The sequence below is a fragment of the Grammomys surdaster genome, unplaced genomic scaffold (assembly GCF_004785775.1).
Source record: "Grammomys surdaster isolate TR1022 unplaced genomic scaffold, NIH_TR_1.0 125688, whole genome shotgun sequence".
Lineage (NCBI taxonomy): Eukaryota > Metazoa > Chordata > Mammalia > Rodentia > Muridae > Grammomys > Grammomys surdaster.
The window spans coordinates 2,264,710-2,283,861 of NW_021620524.1; the positions used below are offsets into that span (position 1 = coordinate 2,264,710).

The 19,152-nt window shown below is 46.2% G+C and overlaps 1 protein-coding gene across 3 annotated transcripts in view; it reads right to left on the reverse strand.

The window, feature by feature from the left end:
- Rptor (regulatory associated protein of MTOR complex 1) overlaps positions 1–15,450 on the reverse strand; it is a 296,009-nt gene extending 280,559 nt beyond the window's left edge. For 2 of the 3 annotated variants that reach the window (XM_028787900.1, XM_028787903.1), the window contains exon 1: positions 14,494–15,244. In XM_028787900.1, the coding sequence (XP_028643733.1) occupies positions 14,494–14,655 (162 nt within the window). In that variant the 5' untranslated portion in view covers positions 14,656–15,244. Of the gene's footprint in view, positions 1–14,493 lie in introns of all 3 variants that reach the window. The other variant, XM_028787899.1, reaches the window with a different exon arrangement.
- Between the last annotated feature and the right edge of the window lie 3,702 nt (positions 15,451–19,152).

Genomic DNA, 19,152 nt, shown 5'->3' on the forward strand with positions numbered 1-19,152 from the left:
ACATTTAAACACATAAAACAGAAGCCCACTGTAGCTTCTTAGAGGATCACCTACCAACATCCTAGTCTACCTAATAGTAATCTAATAGCAAACAGTGAGCTGTTTTCAATCCAACCAAAATGACTTAGAAAAGCAATGGAGCAGAGGACGTGCCTGCAACCCCAGTACTTGGGAGGCTAATGCAGGAAACGGCCATGAATTCAAAGACAGCTCAGACTACATAGCAGGATCCTATCTCGAAAGAACCAAAAACAAAAAAACAAAAAATAGAAAAGAGAGAAAGGGAGGGGAGGAGAGGGGATAAGAGAAGAAAGAAGAAGACAGCAGAGGAGGTGGCAAGAAAAGGAGGAAGAAAACAGCAGAGTAAGCCGGGCAGTGGTGGCGCATGCCTTTAATCCCAGCACTTGGGAGGCAGAGGCAGGAGGATTTCCGAGTTCGAAGTAAGCCTGGTCTACGGAGTGAGTTCCAGGACAGCCCGGGCTATAAGAGAAACCCTGTCTCGAAAAACCAAAAAAAAAAAGAGTAGTGTAGGGCTTAAAACATGTACAGTTAAAACATAACACACCCAGAGCATCAACAGCAGGAAGAAGAGGACTAGAAGCGTGTCCCTTCCCAGCCCTTGTGTCACTAGGTGTCACAGTAACAACCTCAACAGGGTCAGGTGATTAAGTGAAAGATACATGTCATGAACCTGAGACAGTTAGGAAGGAACAGAGGACTGATACAAGGTAACCTTTTCTTGTATAACTAATCCTAGTAAGATAATCACAGGGGCTGGGATGTGAGGGCCAGAGCACTCAAGTCTGCTAGGTCTGTCCTGCTTAAAAAAAAAAAAAAACAACTTCCAGCACAGGAAAACATCAACAAAGACATCATAGCTCCTCTCTCTCCCCTCCTCTCCCCTCCCCTCCTACTCACCAGTCCAATCCGTGCACACTCCCCTCCACAGGCAAAGACTCTTTCACCTACACACACCCTCTAAGAGGCCCAAATTGAAGCAGAGCAACGTCTCTTCTGAGTTTGTTTTACCTGACAGCATGCTTTGGGGAGCTCCCATGACAGCGCATGGGACACTGCTCTGCAGTCACACCATGCCTCCTCTGCAGCAGGGAGCAGGCCAGGGGACCCTAGGCTCATGACTCCTAGACTAACACTCCTCACAATTGTATTAAGGCAATTGCATCAAGTCATTCCACTTATGAAAGCATTCATATTACTTTCAAAACACATCTCTATGCATAAGTCACCTAATAAAGGAAAATCATCTATAGAATCAACTATAATCTACTTGGCATAAAATTCTTCCCCATCACAGACAATCTGACTGAACTTTCTCAAATATGCAACTAAATAAAACTTATCATTAACTCCCAGTAATAAGCAGATTACCAAGCAGTTTGCTACTGGAAATTAGGAAGGGCCGACATTAGCGCAGCCCTGCTGTATCTATCACGCAGACACAGTGGAGCTTACTCCACAGACTCTCACTAACAGGGAGCTAACTGCAGCCCTGCTCAGCAGGGCCAGAAGTCCTAGGGATATGGCCCACGGGAATCAAGTGAACTCCAGGCCACTGTGGGCTCCCCGTGACATCCTGACACAGACACAGCAACACAGCAACACTTCAATTTGACTGGATCTGGAATCAGCAGGGGTCACATTACTGCAAATGTGTGTGTAGGGGTTACAGAGGCTTTACTGAGGACAGAGGACCAGTTTTGATTGTGTACAGCACTGTCCTATGTGTCAGAAAGAAAACAGAGAAAGCAAGTGAAACACCAACATCAGTTTCTACTTCCTGACTGAAAGCAATGGACCAGCCGCCTCCCCACTACGACTGTGCCCTTCAACTGTGTGCCTTCAACCTGTGAGCCAAAATAGAACTTTGCCCCCTACTTGGTCACCATAATGAGAAAGCTAACTCACACTGCCACTGGCCACATGGACATTACTCTCATCACAGTCCCCGGTGAAGCCAAGGAGAGGCTCATTTACTCTGAATCAAACCAAAACTCTGGAACTGAGTAACAAGGTCTTGGACTCTATTTAAAAAAAAAAAAAAAGGTATCTTTGTAAAGAGTTATCGATGAGCCCAGCAATCAGGGTGAGAAAACAAAAACAAATCTAGCCAGACCCAATTCTAGTATCTAGTGGTCAGTACCAGTCCCAGCTTCCAGGATGGCACCCTAGTACCCAGAGGGCTCTTGATGAGGAGGAGCTGAATTACCCGATTCTAAATGTCAACTGTGTGAGAATTCACTGCCAGTTCCCTGCACTGCACCCCAGCCATTCTGCCTAAGCAGAGACTCTCCTCTTACCGCAGAGCCACCTACAGCTAACACAGGACAAAGCAGACTAGTGACTCCTGCACAACAGATCAGCCTCTTTCAAATGCCCAAGATGCAGGGGCTTCTACTGGTTTATGACGAGCATGAGCTTCTAGGAACATCTCAATAAGGTACATGGTCCTCAAGACCACATAATGCTAGGTTTGAGACCAAATGGAATATGGAAACGGTACTGACATGTTTATAAACAATAATTTATATAATTTAATAATTCTCATGAATTCTGACTGACACCAATACTCATCTTAATAGCACAAGCTTATGGTCCCAATTTATGTGTTCTACTATATGTGTTTGCTCAAAAAACAGCCTAAGTCAGCTCAGCAAATAAAACAAGCACTTTCCTCACAAGCCTGAGGCCTGAGTTCAGACCTCCAGAACCCACATAAATAAGCAGGGTGTGGCTCACACACTTGGAACCCCAGCACTAGGAAGGCAAACAGTTAAATCCTAGGAGCTCAGTACCCAGCCAGTCAAGCTAATCAGTGAACTCTAGGTTCTGAAAGACCCTGTCTCAAAGGAAAAGGCAAAGAGCAATAGTAGGCATCAATGTCAACCTAACCTAGACACACGTGAAAAAAAAAAAAAGAGTCACACAGTAAGAGCAGTTCCTGAGTGGGCCACCTTCCTGAGCATACTCACTGGAATCTTCCAGACTCTACATCCGAGCAACTCCTTAGTGGACTGTCTTCCTGACTGAGTATGCTCGCTGGGGTCTTCCAGACTCTACACTCTAAGGCCTAGGCAAATGATGAATGGCATCCAGGAGCCAGTTCCTCACTAGTAGCAGGAAGGTAGATTGTAATCTGAGGTATCAAGGAGCACAAGAGATATCTGTGGGCGTTCATAGTTGTCAGTGTAAAATAAACACCAGCAGACACAGACCTCTATCTGTGTGCACACCCAACATCCAGCTCTTGGCTTCTAAATTCCATTCTAACAGAAACCTGGGCCCTAGGAAGAAAAGGGAGCTTCTGAGACTGAGCAGGATGAGTCTGAAGCCTGCTGCTGGGCAGGAGAGGAAAGAAGGTTCCACGCTGGTCAAAAAAGCAGCAAAGAAACAATGTAGAGGAGCCCTCAACAAACCAGAAAAGTCAAAATCACATTAACAGGTTTTAAAAAGGCACTGTGAGACAAGCAAGTCCAAGCAACACCACTGGCCTTCTAACACACACTCAGAGAAAGGCACACCTCCACTCTTCTAACACGTGCGCAGAGAGAGGCACACCTCCACCCAAACACGGAGCCTCAAGTTGAACACAAGGAGACATGGACAAAGTGAAGACACTAAAATGCAGTCTTTAGAAATGTCAAGGTCAACAAAATCACAGAAAGACAGAGCAGCAGCCAAGGCAGGAGCATGGGCAGACACAGTTGGTCCTCAGGAGGCTGAGGCTGGAGAAGCAAGAGGATATAGCTTCAGCAACAAGCCTGGGCAGTACAGCAGTACACACAAGTGGACAGCGGGAGAGACCAGCAGAGGTCCTAAGAGCCAGAAGAGAAGAAAACAAAGGTTGAAGTCTTCAGCACTGCTGTCATCGGTGGAGAGGAACCAACAGCCCTGAGGTGAGTGGTAGAGACTGAACAACGCCAAGGTTTGAATCCTCAGGGACTCCAAGGCTCGCCTTTAAAGACTTGGTCCTCCACAGGGCACTTTGGGGAGAACCTGTGAGAGCTCTTCTGCCTAGTGGGGGGACAGTCTTGTACTTGCAGGGTAGCAGACCTCACTTCGTGAACCAGGAGAGAAGGAATTTGCTCCAACATGTTCTCCAGCCATGCGCTACTGTCCTGTCACAGCCTCAGAACAAGGGTGCTGTGGATGACAGACTGAGAGGTCAGAGCCATGAGCCAAAAGAAACCCTTTCTCTTCCAAAATTATTGTTTCTGATGTCTGCTACAGCAGCTAGAGTTGATCACACATAAGAATGTGAAAGTTCTTAATGTCACAGTGTGTCTAAACATAGCTAAAATCTTATCACAGAGAGAGAGGGAGAGAGGGAGAGGGAGAGGGAGATGGGGAGAGGGAGAGGGAAAGAGAAAGAGAAAGAGAGAGAGAGAGAGAGGAGGAAGGAAGAAAGGAAGGAAGGAAGGAAGGAAGGAAGGAAGGAAGGAGAGATAGACAGACAGACAGACAGACAGACATCCAAGGTTAGGAAATTATCATAAAAGCTACTTTAGATTCAAGAATACTATAAAGAGTAATGCGCAATCTTGAACTCTCTCACTCTTAAAACTTACTGGTTTGGGGATGGACATAAATTGCTAATAAAAGTAAATCCTGGGACAAGCCAGAGACATTTGTTTGTGAACTGTGAGTGAATGCTATGTACTGGTTAATTTCTATTGCTGTGATAGAATACCAAGACAACTTAGGCCACTTCAGGGCCACACCTCCTAATCCTTTCCAAACCGGTCCACCAACTGGGGACCGTGTATTCAAACATATGTGGCTACAAAGGCCATGGTCACTGAAGCCATCACATGATAATATTAAATATCTGTGACAGATGTCCTGAGTTTTACGCCTACACTACATTACACAAGAGCGTCCTTGTTCTTAGGGTACACGCAGAATAAAGCAGACTGCACGACCAACCAGCCCTTTGATGATGCAGGGCACCAGGCATGCGCCCACAGGTGAACAGAATCCCTAAGTACATGGGAAAACAAGTAACAGCCCTGAGTCTGAGGTAAGAGTATGTGGAAATTCACTGTACTGTGGACGTCTCCGATTCTGTAGAAAATACAAAATGTCATTAGCTGAGAACAAATGACCCATCTGAAAGAGGTACTGATGTCTGGGTAAAATTAACCCGGGCTAACAGTGGCTGTCTCCTGTGAGCTGCTTCCTGTTCTGACTCTAAAAGAATTCTCTGCAGTCAGACCACCCAGCACCTGGCAGGTTCAAGGCTTAAGAACATGTTACAGCATTAACATATAGTGCCAAATAGTTACTAAAATGGCATTTCCATTTATTTAATTAGACTTTTAAAAGATGACAATTTTTTGCTCTACTGAAACAAGTATCACTGCCAACAAAACCCTTGCTGATGTCCGGACTAGCAGGAGGGTGAGTGGACAGCCTGGAGCATACCACCCACATGGGAGTCACATGCTGTCTTGCTGAGGCTCTGGTTCAGAACCCGACCAGGTGATAATGGGGAGGAAAGGCTTCAATCCCTTCTGGGCTCTTTCACAGCATGGTGTTGAAAATAAACATGGCACTTTTTTTAAGCAGATTTTTTTTTTAACTCCAATGGATGATACTCTGACTCCTGAGACTCACATGAGACACTTGGGGCAACCTCATGGGGCTTCCAGGGCCAAGAAGAGAGGAACTAACTGCAGACAGTCAGCACATGCCAGAATCCCAGCCAGACTCCTGGACTCCACCTTCCTCGGGTCAGCTGAAGTCACGGCATCCTCCACTCTGCTGTAATTACTTCACTACTTCATTCTCCACCCATAAGGACTCAGTCCTCAGTCTCACCTGGATTACCACTAGTTCCCACCACAGGGCCCTGTACCTCCACTGTCACCCTTCCCAAGTCCTTTACTCCCACCCTCAGCGGAATGTAATGTGTCAAAGATCCCTGTTTCACACACAGGATTCAGCACAGCTGACGTATCTGATATGGAATCCTGGCAACAGCATCACTCTCACTTATACCATCATCACGGACACACACACCAGTGTGTCTCACTTATACCATCATCACGGACACACACACCAGTGTGTCTCACCTATAGCATCATCACTGACACACGCACCAGTGTGTCTCACCTATAGCACCATCACTGACACACGCACCAGTGTGTCTCACCTATAGCATCATCACTGACACACGCACCAGTGTGTCTCACCTATAGCATCATCACTGACACACGCACCAGTGTGTCTCACCTATAGCACCATCACTGACACACGCACCAGTGTGTCTCACCTATAGCACCGTCACTGACACACGCACCAGTGTGTCTCACCTATAGCACCATCACAGACACACGCACCAGTGTGTCTCACCTATAGCACCATCACTGACACACGCACCAGTGTGTCTCACCTATAGCATCATCACTGACACACACACCAGTGTGTCTCACCTATAGCACCATCACTGACACACGCACCAGTGTGTCTCACCTATAGCACCGTCACTGACACACACACCAGTGTGTCTCACCTATAGCACCGTCACTGACACACGCACCAGTGTGTCTCACCTATAGCATCATCACAGACACACGCACCAGTGTGTCTCACCTATAGCATCATCACTGACACACGCACCAGTGTGTCTCACCTATAGCACCGTCACTGACACACACACCAGTGTGTCTCACCTATAGCATCATCATGGACACACACACCAGTGTGTCTCACCTATAGCACCATCACAGACACACACACCAGTGTGTCTCACCTATACCATCATCATGGACACACACACCAGTGTGTCTCACCTATGACATCATCATGGACACACACACAGGTGTATCAGAACCAGCTGCTCTCCTAGCACAGGTAGCAAGGCCCAGAGGGCAGAGTACAGCTCAAGAGAACATTCAACCCTTCTGAATGACTCAAGACAGCCAACAGTTCCTCCTGTACACAAAGCCAGCTGTGCTCTCCTCACAGAATAAGATCCTCCTGGGTGTGCAAACTATGCCATGTAACACACACACACACACACACACACACATACACGCATAAGCAGGGAAGTCTAGAGCTACTAGACTACTAGGCGGCCTTGGCGTTCGCTATACGCCAGGCAGTGACTGCCCAAGCACATATGTTTCACAGGCACACCTTAGCTCCAATTCAGACCCCAAAGCACTCCAGATGTTCCTTGTATGAAGATGTTACAACGATAGCTGGGCGGTAGATTAGATAGATCTCTGCATTGGAGGCCAGTCTGGTCTACAGAGCTAGTTCCAGGACAGCCAAGGATATACAGAGAAACCCTATCTTGAAAGATAGACAGACAGACAGACAGACAGACAGACAGATGCATACATACATATATACATACATAGATTAGAGAAAGAAAAGCAGTCAGAGAAAAGGATGATATTAGAATGAGTAGCGCAGGCTCAGTACTCTTCTGGTGAGTCTCCTCCACTGTCAGATACGCCATCACCTGACCTCCCCAGCCCTCCTCTTGACCACACACTTCTCAGACTTTTGAAAGCAACCCCCTTTAGGCTTTCCAGAGTCTCTGAGGCCCCAAAGACATTTTTTAATGAGTTACATTTATCAACACTTTCTATATTAAAGGGTAAACGTTTTAAAATGTAATATATTATGAACTAATTTTAAAGTAATTATAAACTCATTATTTATTCAAACAAGTAACATTTCTATGAAAAATAAGTATATTTTGAAAACTGCTAGTGGGGCAAGTGGTTGTGTTCTACATTCTTGTAAATCTCTTTACCGCGCAGCTTCAGAGAGGACAGACGCATTCTAAAGCTTGTGTCTATATCTTTCCCAGAAAGACCTATAGCCAGAAAGGGCAGGAGGATCCAAACGTTCCAGGGACGAACAAATGGTGGCTCACTAAGAGGTACTCTGTGAAGTGCTCCATCTGAGTACTACTGCCTCTGTGGCTACGAAGACACCTGACACGACACCCTCTCACTCAAGCACTCGCTCACTGGATTATTGGTTCACCAGACAATACTATGTTCCAAATATGGAACATATTATTCTCCATTCTACAGTAGCCAAAAATAAAAAAATAAAAAACAAGCCATCTGCATGTTCCCATAACACTTTTGTCAGAGAACTCTGTAAGAATCGGGATCTGTCAACTGCCCAGAGGTTTCCAAACTCTATTTTCATTTGAAAGCTCCGGTCTTATCACTGGCAACAAACACTGTCTGATGTTTTCCTTAAAATGGCAGCTCACTTGGTTTATCTTCAAGAGTGTGTGTGTGTGTGTGTGTGTGTGTGTGTGTATTACCCAAGCCTAATGCTCAAAGAGGGCCTGCCAGCCTTCCCTTGAGACGCGGTGTCCATAGACTGAGTAGCTGCCCCCCCAACATGGGGGAGGGGATACAATCCCTACCACAGAGGCAGAACTGGAAGACAGAACAGGTGCTGGGGACGTGAGAAAGGGAAAGGAAGTCCTCACTCAGGAATCTGGCTGAAGTCTCCTGCCAGAAAGAATCTCAGCCTAATTAACTGCTTGCGGCCCTTCTCCTTCCCAGTTATATAAACCTGCAATTTTCTAGGAATCTTATCAGAAATCCCACTTCCAAGGGAAGGATATGAACTAGGCTCCTTGTGTAAGCCTAACAGCTCCTGGTTTTGCCATATCAGACTAATTCTACCAAGACATCTCCAAGGGGGACAACCTGAGAGTCACCAGGATGGCTACTGCTAACAACGCATTGTGACTCTGCCATGAAGACCCCACTTGAGGATGACTGCCTTTGGAGAAATATCAAAATCATCACATCCCCTGCCTCACCAAGGACCTTCTCAAGTAAAACGAGACTTCTCTTCTTTGAGAGGCATCACCATGTTCTCAGGTGTATCTCACTTTTCCTGAGCTTCTCTTTATCTTAACCCCATGCTTAAACCTATATTAAAATATATTCAGTAAGATCTTCAACTCTACCTCATCATACTACCTAATCCTAAAATTCTTTTCAGTGAAATTTTTTTCAGTATGGAAGCCACAAATCCAAGTCTGGCCTAAGTCAAGGTTAGAGAAACTAGGCTACTTGGAGTGACAGGTTGAGCTATCTCTGTCCACTCATCACTGACAGCTGACAGTCCACAGTCAATAGAGAGCTGCCAACCACCTGGCCACCACTACTCTTACAGCCACAGACTACACACACACACACACGGCCACTGGGCCACTTCGTTTCTGGACACAGGGTCCATCTCCACCTGGTCATCATCCCCCTCCACACAGCCATCACCACAAGGTCACCAGCCACCCCTACTATGGCCACTGGTCTGGTACAAAGCACAGGTGTTAACAGCTGGGAGGTGGTGGCGAATGCCTTTAAGCACAATGCCAGGAAGGGAGGGGCAGATCTTAGTGAGTTGGTAGCCAGCCTAGTCTACAGAGCCAGGACAGCCAGGCTACACCAAGAAACCCTCTAGGAAAAATAAAAATTAACACACAAAGGCACAGGCTCAAGAACTAAAATTTAATCAAAATAATCACTTCCCCTGCTTCACCAAGGACCTTCTCAAGTAAAACCAGACTTCTCTGCTTGACAAAGAATACTAACAACAGACAATAGCTCGGGTAGCCTCTGTATGTACCATGCTAGGATGGCACAGTTCCAACCTCCTCCTCTCCTGCACCACCAGTGCCAGCATCAGCAGAGAGGAAAGATCTACAATATCAGCAGCACCAAGCTGCCCTCAGTGCCCCGCTGGGACCTGCCATGAAACCTGAATAGGGATGTTGTGAGACAGTGGGATACAGCTCAGCTTTGCTTCTGTAAGACATGGACTCTATTTCTCAGACCTCTTCCTCTTATTGCTGCCGTGTCACTTGTGGTGGTTTGAAGATGCTTGGCCCAGAGAGTGGCACTATTAGAAGGTGTGACCTTATTGGAGGAGGTGTGGCCTTGTTAGAGGAAGTGTGTCACTGTGGGGTGGGCTTTGAGACCCTCCTCCTAGCTGCCTGAAGACAGTCTGTTCCTGGCTTCTTTTGGAAGAAGATGTAGAACTCTCAGCTCCTCCAACAACATGTCTGCCTGGACACTGCCATGACTCCTGCCATGACGATACTGGACTGAACCTCTGAAACTGTAAGCCAGCCCCAATTAAATGTTGTCCTTCATAAGAGTTGCCTTGGTCATGGTGTCTCTTCACACCAATGGAAACCCTAACTAAAACATCAACTGTATGACTTTAGGTAAGGCATCTACTTAGGGCTCCAGTGTCCTCACCATGGAGATAATGATCCCTAGGTAACTTTCAATGCTGTTGAGTCTTAGGAGAGAGAGCTATGTGGAAGAAGTCCTTGGTAAGCTAGGACATTCTGTTGGGTCCCTACTATGTGCCTACTAGCACTGCTGAGGACTCGCACAAACTAACTTTCTACTTCATGATCAAAGTCTGTTTTTATCTGACTGAAGGCCTACGGAGGAAAATATCAGAGGAATGGTGACCCCGAATGGCAATGAGTGCCTGGTTGCTGCTTCAGATTGAGCAACCCAGAGGCCTCTCTGAGAAGATGACGAAGATCTGAGTGAGAACAAGGAAAGGTCAAAGATCGGAGGGAGAAGAGCCCAAGCACCACTACTGAGGAAGCAACCGGGCAGCTCACAGAGACGTCCAGAAGCTGCGCTGCACTGCGCTGCACTGCAACTTCAGAACCCAACACAGAGCACCAGGCAGGAAGCAGCAAAGCCTCAGCCTCAGGAGGGCCCTTGACCACTGTGCATGCAAGGAGTCAGGGCAGAATGGGCAAAGACGCTGAGAAACCAGTCAGTACGCAACTATCAGCACCCAGACAAGACACATGGCTGCCAGACTGGGGCTGCAGACCAAGAAGGGCAGTCTGGTGTAAGACACGCTGTGAGGTGGTCCACAGGTTCTACTGATGCAGCTGAAAAACAGAGAGATTAAACTGTGTGCTTGCAACTTCTGTGACTGGCTGGCTGAATGGTGGTGAATACTGTGACAAACACTGTGACCAAGACAAAGTAGGCAATAGCATCTGAGATGGCAAGCTCAGGGAGGTCAAAACTGAAGACAAGCTGTGAGTGTCACTGGCATGTGACAGAACTGAAACCACAAAACAGACAAGATTAGTTCACAACAAGCCACATCCCTGGGCACTCCACACCTGGGTACCAAGCAGTAAAGGAGTTTGAAGAGCAGCCAAAGGCAATCAGAGAGGACACTCAAGCTTCATGAAGACCCAAAGCAAGCGAAGCACTGCACAGAGGGGCCAGCTGTGTCAACCACTAAGAAGTCGAACAGGTGGAGGACAGAAAAGGATCTTTGACCTTTGGATTAGTGACACAGGATGAGCACACACAGCAGCCCCCACGTGGTGGAACTGAGCCTAACTGGAGTGCTCTGGGGAGGATACAAGGTAAGGCAGAGGGAACCACGAGGGACCAGGAAATATTCCAGCCTCCCAGACATCAGCGCTAAGGGGCCTCCTCCTGCTACAGATACAGCTCCACACTGTGGACTACACACCAGTGGCCCAACACATGTACATTAGACAGCAGTGTGTCTATCAAGAGTCCTAGTTACAATAGAAGGTATGTCTATCAATAATCTACACACACAGTATGTCAACTGCTTTTCCTTTCCTTTTTTTTAAAGGCAAGATCTCACTCTGAATCCAGCTGGCTTGAAATTCAGTCACTCATTTGTGTAGCCCAGGCTGGCCATGAACACACATTCCTCCCACACCTACTCCCAGATGTCTCTATCAGGATACCCGTTCTTAGACTTCTCAGGCTCCATACCACATACAGGCAGGCAAAAGATCCATCTGAGACCAAGCGGCCCTATCTGCCCACTTTTCAGTGGGAAAAAGAATGTTGTAAGAACTGTTAAGTACAACAGGAAAACACAGATGGGGGAGATGGGTCACACCTCTACCACCAGCCCATGGATGACTCATGTTGAACTCTAATTTCTAAGTGTGTCTAGTTACTGGACAATTATATTCCCCAATATTGATACATATATGCATCATTCCCCATATGAAGAATTAATCAAAAGACAATCTAACTAAAAGTAACTTAGTAATTAAAATGTTAAGAGGCAGGCTGGAGAGATGGCTCAGCGGTTAAGAGCACTGACTGCTCTTCCAAAGGTCCTGAGTTCAATTCCCAGCAACCACATGGTGGCTCACAACCATCTGTAATGGGATCTGATGCCCTCTTCTGGTGTGTCCGAAGACAGCTACAGTGTACTCATATACAGAAAACAAATAAATCTTTAAAAATATATATATTAACAGGCACTTAAAAACCATAACTGATTGAAAGCAAGGGGTGCAAGAACCAGAACCAGAACTGAGGGTGGGCACGCACTGTGGCTGGATGGCAAAAACCTTCTAAGAGTTGTCAACTTTGGTGACGCAATTTTAGAAACAGATACTAGATAGAACACTAACAAGTAATCATTAGTAAAACACATTTTAAAACTAAGTTAGTATGCCAAGTGGTAGTGGCTCATGCCTTCAATCCCAGTACTTGGGAGGCAGAGACAGGTTTCACTGTGTATACACCTAGTTGTCCTGGAACTCACTTTGTAGACCAGACTGGCCTTGAACTCGCAGAGATCCACCTGTCTCTGCCTCCCAAGGACTGGGACTAAAGGTGTATGCCACCATCTCCCAGAAAAAAAGAAAAAAACAAAAAACTACTTTAATAATTGGGCTGGAGATGTAGCTCAGTTTGTAGAGTGTTGCTTAACATGCACAAATTCTGAGTTTGATCCCTACAACCATTTAAAAGTGAATACCGTGGTACACAACTATAATCCTAGCACTTGGGAGGTGGACGAATGAGTTCAAGGTAATTCTGACTACATACCAAGCTTGCCTGCACTACATAAAACCTTGTCTCAAAAATATATATATATATTAAATTAAAAGTTCAAAAAGATATCCACTAATGTGATTTGAATAGTTTGAGTACTGGTTTAGGTAGCAAAACGAACCACATTCAAAAGAACAGGAGAAACAAAAAGCCATTTAAAATAAGAACTCCACCAAATAGAATGGGGGAGGGGGAAGAAGAGTTGTTTTAAAACAAATTTATTTTAGATAAACATTGCAACAAAAAAAATTATTTCATTAGTACTAGATGTGTCCATAAAACAGACTTTATGCAGTCTCTCTCAACCATCAGTCTTATTACTTATATTGCTTTTATTTTTCTTGTTTAAGACAGGGTTTGCACTCTGTAGTCTAGGCTGGCCTTGACCGGTGATCCTCCTGCCTCAAGCTCCAGAGTGTTGGGCTTACAAGAGTGATTTACCTTGCCCAGCCTAAACTGCTTTTGACTCAAAGAAATTTTCATAACTTTAATCCCAGCACTCAGCAGGCAGAGGCAGGCAGATCTCTGCGTTCAAAGCCAGCCTGGTCTACTGAGCGATTTTTGGGACAGCCAGGGATGTTACACAGAGAAATCCTACCTCAAAAAAAAAAAAAAAAAATTGAAACCTTGTAAAATTTAGCCAAATCAACAATGGAAACACTGGTCACTGCTAGAATTTCACTGAGTGTTCATCAACATACAACTTTTTCAAACAACCATCTCAAGTAAAAACATACCAACTATGAACAAATGACACATTATAACACCAATTTTCTCTTTTATACTGAGAAGTTTACACAAAAGAAGCCAGGAAGAAAACAACTAAACACACATACACACACTATGAGTGCCCACAGACAAGTGACAGTACTCCCCCCATTTTGTTAGACCAGGAATTTACCACACTACAGCTGGCTGTTTTCTTTGCTACCAACTGCTCGTGATACTCCACCACCAGGAGAACGGCCTAAAACCTGAACCCAGGTTCCAATCCTTCATGCCCCATGCTCCCTAATTGCCACCGAGGAAATTTTTTCTCCAGGTTACAGACACCAGAAGCCACATACACAGGGAGTCAGCCTCTCAGACATGATGTTCAAAGGACTGGGATGAAACCTGCTGCAACTTTAAAATAACTTTGCCTTAATTTGTTATTGGATAAATATTTCAAGTAATCTTGTTTCCCAACATACTGTACCAGACATCTGTACTTCAGTCAACCTGGTTATTTGAAGAAAAAAAAAAAAAAAGAGACTACAAAAATAGACTAAGCACGTTAAGTATTATTTCCCAAATTGTCTTTTCTCTAAGTGCTACTAAGTGTATTAAAAGGCATATAAGTATGTGTGGAACAATATTTCCTAATTTGGTTTTTTTCCCCCTCTGAATTAAAACTCGTTTTTTAACGCTACCCGGTGAGTATCGACTCGCCCTACCCACTTTCAACCAAAACCAGAGTCTGGAATAGCTTTTGGCTTTCAGTTAACGTGCAACATGTGGCTTCGAAATACCAGCATTCTTCTTAAGAGGCTGTTCTTGCTCAGAACTTTCTTAGTCGGAAGACTAGGAACTCAAAAAGGTGCCATGAGAATCCACTCACCCGATCCTTCATTCTCCAGCTCTGCGCTAAAGATTTGGAGCCTTCAATTTTCTCACAATGTCTTTTTTTCATAAAAGCCAAAGGCAAGTTCCAATCTGTAAGGTCCGCCTCATCTTCCTCCCCGAGTCCCATAAGAGGCGACTGCAGCATCTCCGACTCCATCAGGGGAGGAGGGGGAGGGGGAGTCCTTGGCAGCAGACGCTCGAGAACCTCCAGCCTTAAAAACTAGTGTGTACCAGAACCGGTAAAAAATAAAATACAGGAAAACGGGAAGTTGGGAATAGAGATGGTGGCAGAGTGTTCCAAGATCCTTATTCAGGCGAAAACTCGGAGATCTTTATCTCGAACTCTGAGCGGGAAGTCGGAGGGGGCGGGGTGGGGTGAAGAGCCGGTGGGTAACCCCGGGAGAAGCGCCGGCACGCGCGCCCAGTCGCAAGCCACCCGCAGCTCTGAAGGCCGTCAGGAGGGCTGCAAGCCGGACTGTCAGAGGCGGGAGAGACTTCAGGCCCGGGGATGACCTGCTCTCGGCCTCCAACGCCTCAGTGGATCCCAGGGCAGGCAGGCAGGCCGTCCCGCTCGCAGTGCGGGTTCTCCGACTGCGCTGGCCTGGCTGAGGCCTCGAGGGATCGGGTTCAGGGGGCTTCGGGGCTCGTCCAGCGGCTCTCAGCCCTGCGGGTCCCGCACTCGCCTGAGGGGCTGCAACCTGAGCCAGGACCGGCCCATCCTGCCCGTCCGCAGTCGGCTACTCAGCCCCGGGTCCGCGCGGCCTGGCCGGTGCTGGCCTTCGGCTTCGAGGCTCTCTCCTACCCGGGAACGAATCCCGATTCACGCGCGACACGAGCCCGCGGACCACACAGGAACAGTGAGCTTATTAGGTCAGGGGAGTTTTGCCCTCTGCTCTGGAGCCACAGTGAAAACTCCTCTCATCAGCACATCAAGGAGGACGCCATATTGCCAAGGCCCAGCATGCACCGCTGTCTACGGCGTGTCCAATAGCCCAAACCTCCTCAAGCGATCTCACCGCTCTACCCGAGCTGGGGGCAGAGAGTTCGGCATTCCGTCATTCCCCTCCCCCACGCCGTTACCGGGGTTACCACGTCCTTTCTCCTTAGTTGATCTCCACTAGTAAAGTAGGCTTGTGTTACAAAATCAATCCTGCGATGGAAACTATGTCCGTTCAGTTATTTTTTTTAAAAGCTTTATGCTACTACAAAGCTGCGTGCCTTGATATTAAAGAAAAAAACACTTTGTTTCGTCCTGATTCTAAAAGGTGGTATTTTTAAAAAGCCTCAGAAGGGACCATTGATACGAGACACATAAGACTATTGGGGCTTTCTTTCTAATATTTCCTCTTTTAAAAGGAGAAAGATTTCATCGATTACGATTTTTTTTGTCTGATATACCTTATTTCTTGAACATTATATTCTTATTTTGCTACAGCTTCATGTGCAAATGACTAAGGCTGCTGCTGTCTGCCCATGGAAGCAAGCATCCTGTTTCAATTCAGTAAATCTCAGTTATTGACATACCCTGAGAACTGCTTTGGTGCAGTGGGTATATAAAGAAAACGTAACATGTAGCGCCAGCCTTTTGTAACCAGGGTGCTAGTGAAACACTCTTAACCTTTCCTAGAGTTGAGGCAGACAAAGGAGCCTTCAGTGTTGGTATTGGAGGAGCCTCTGTTAGAGCCAGCATTACTAATTTCAAGCTATATTTTCTCAGTTTTAGGTTTTTGAACCATAAAGTTTGGATGATAATATTAAAGAATATTACCGAAAGGATAAAATTAGCTTGTGAAGATTCCCAGGCCAGCCTAAGCTACAAAATAAGACCCTGTCTAAAGAAAAAATCCCCTTTAAGAGCATGGTTGAAATGTGGGCCCGGTGTTTAATCACAGGCAAGAGAATCTCTGTTAGTTAGATGCCAGCCTGGTCTACAGAGCTAGAAGTTCCAGAACAATCAGGGCTACACAGAGAAATCCTGTCTTGAAAAACAACAAACAAGCAAACAAAATGGGAAGACATAGCAAGCCACCACGGAGAGCGAGCTCTGAGTGGTCCTACCACTCCAATGTAGTCTACCAACTGAATGCCTTACCACTAAAGACTGGTTAGTCTACAGATGTGTTCTGCAGAGTAGATTGAGGGTGCGACACAATGTGGCAGTCCCTACCACAATCCTAGTAGCATCTGAGCTGCTTTCAGCCTGAGAGTCCAGGCTGCAATCCCAGATCTCTCTCACCAGCATGTGGGAAGTGTTTCTTGTAGTTCTCCGTTTAGTTATCATCCCAAGAATTCCTGTGGTTACAGTATCACACAGAGGGCATTATCCTCCTAGTCTCAGACCCGTGCTCTAAAATAGAGTATCCCGGTCACCACTAGCCCCTTCCCATCACTACCAGCAGGGGCTTTAGGACTTCCAGAATTTCTAGTAGAAATCACAGCACCGGCTGGGCGGTGGTGGCGCACGCCTTTAATCCCAGCACTTGGGAGGCAGAGGCAGGCGGATTTCTGAGTTCAAGGCCAGCCTGGTCTACAGAGTTCCAGGACAGCCAGGGCTACACAGAGAAACCCTGTCTCGAAAAACCAAAAAAAAAAAAAAAAAAAGAAAAAAAAGAAAATCAAGATGGACATATATTTAGGAACAACACCTGAAGCTGACCTCTGGCCTACTCACACATGCTCTCACACACACGTAGCACATGTGAGCTTACATACAAAAATAAGAAAGAGAAGCCAGGCGTAGTGGTGCATGCCTTTAATTCCAGCACTTGGGAGACAGAGGCAGGCAGATCTCTGTGAGTTCAAGGCAAGCTTGGTCTGCAAAGTGAGTCCAGGACAGCCAGAGAAAACCTATCTCAAAAAATCAAAACATAAAACATAAATAAATTAAAAAGAGATCAGGTAGCAAGGAAACCCACTGTCCTAGACCCCTGAACTATGGAAGGTAGGAAGATGGAGATTTGGAACTTGTATTTTTTTTACTCAGGGAAACCTAATGAGAGATAAAGGTAGTCAGAGATGTGGACAGAAGACAATAAATACTCTTTTCAAAGTCTCCTCCAATGGCTGAGCTTCATCCTCCCACACCCACACACACACCATACACATACACTCACACATGTAGCACACACACCACATACCAGATGCACCACACATACACACACACAAAAAAAAAACATATCACATACACAATGCACATACACAACACACATGCACACCAAACAAACACAACACACCATACAGAAATAGGTATTGTGGCTTACATATGCAATTCTAGCACTGGGGAGGTGGAGACAGAAGGTTCAGAAGTTTAAAGCCATCCTTGGCTACAGGCCAAATTGAAGAACAGCCTGGGCTACATAAGATTCTATCTCAAAACAACAATCTCTCAATCAATCAATAACATTTATTTCCCCAGGGCACCACTAATTCCTGCAGTTCTGACAAATCCTCTCTCACACAAAGTCTCCAGACCTGTAACATGCAGACTACAAAGGTGATACTTTGGGTCAAATCCCGTGGACTCATGGGAAAGCCAGGAAGGAGAGGTTAACAGCCCAGATCCCAACCTGAAAGTTGAAGAATGTGCCAGATTTCTTTCATTTAAAAGAAAGGCTCTTCCATTGTGTCCTAGATACTCTATTCAGGTCCCAGACCTTGGAAGAATGCCGTGGGGCTCTCAGAAGGCAGGGCCTCTGTAGCAAATGACAGGCTGAAGAAGACTAAAGGGTTGACATTTCAGCCAGGACAGTCCATTCTCCACAGCATGTGATCAGTTGGCCACTTGGGTCAGTGGTTCCCGTTTCGGTATCCTGCCATCATCTATCAGCAAAGACACCAGCTTCCATAAAGCTGCCCACTGAAACCACTTAATAACGAAAACACGTGTTACTCATTTCCAGACGTGTGTAAAATCTGGTCTGAGTCAAGCTACGAAATTGGACACGGAGGCTGAGAACAACCTCCTTCCGCTACAGTCCATTACAGTCTCTGTCTACATGAATAAAGATGCTTACAAGCTGAGCGCCTCCGAAACTGATCGCTGAAGGACAGCATTAGGCTGCAGACTCAAGCAGGAAGGGAGGAAGGGCTGCTGGCCCCAGCTCTGACCTCACACTAGAGGAAATACCACTCACCTGCCAGACAAAAGGAGAGGGACCTCATCTCTCAACAGGGCAGTAGACCATATCACCACTCGCCAGCCCCAGGCTGAGGAGACAGCCCAGTCAGGAAAGAGCTTCTCCTACAGGCATGAGAGCCTGTTTTGAGCCCCAGCAACTTGTGTGTTTTGTTTTGTTTTGTTTGGTTTTAAACGTGCTAAACAGAATAACACATGGCTTTAATCTCACCACTCTCTCTCAGAGTTCAAGGCCAGCATGGTGGATGTAGTGAGTTCCAAGCCAGATCTACGTAATGAGACTCTGTCTCAAAAAAAAAAAAAAATGTACAGGAGAGGTAGTATGTGTTCATAATCCCAGTGCTTGGGATGGTAGAAACAGGAAAATCTCTGGGGATTGATGGCCAGCCAGCCTAGCTTATTGGTCAAGCTACTGGCCAGTGAGAGATCCTATCAAAAAAACAAGGTGACAAGATGAATGGTACCTGAGGAACAACATTCCAGCATTGTCCTATGGCCTCTAGCATCCGTACCTTACAC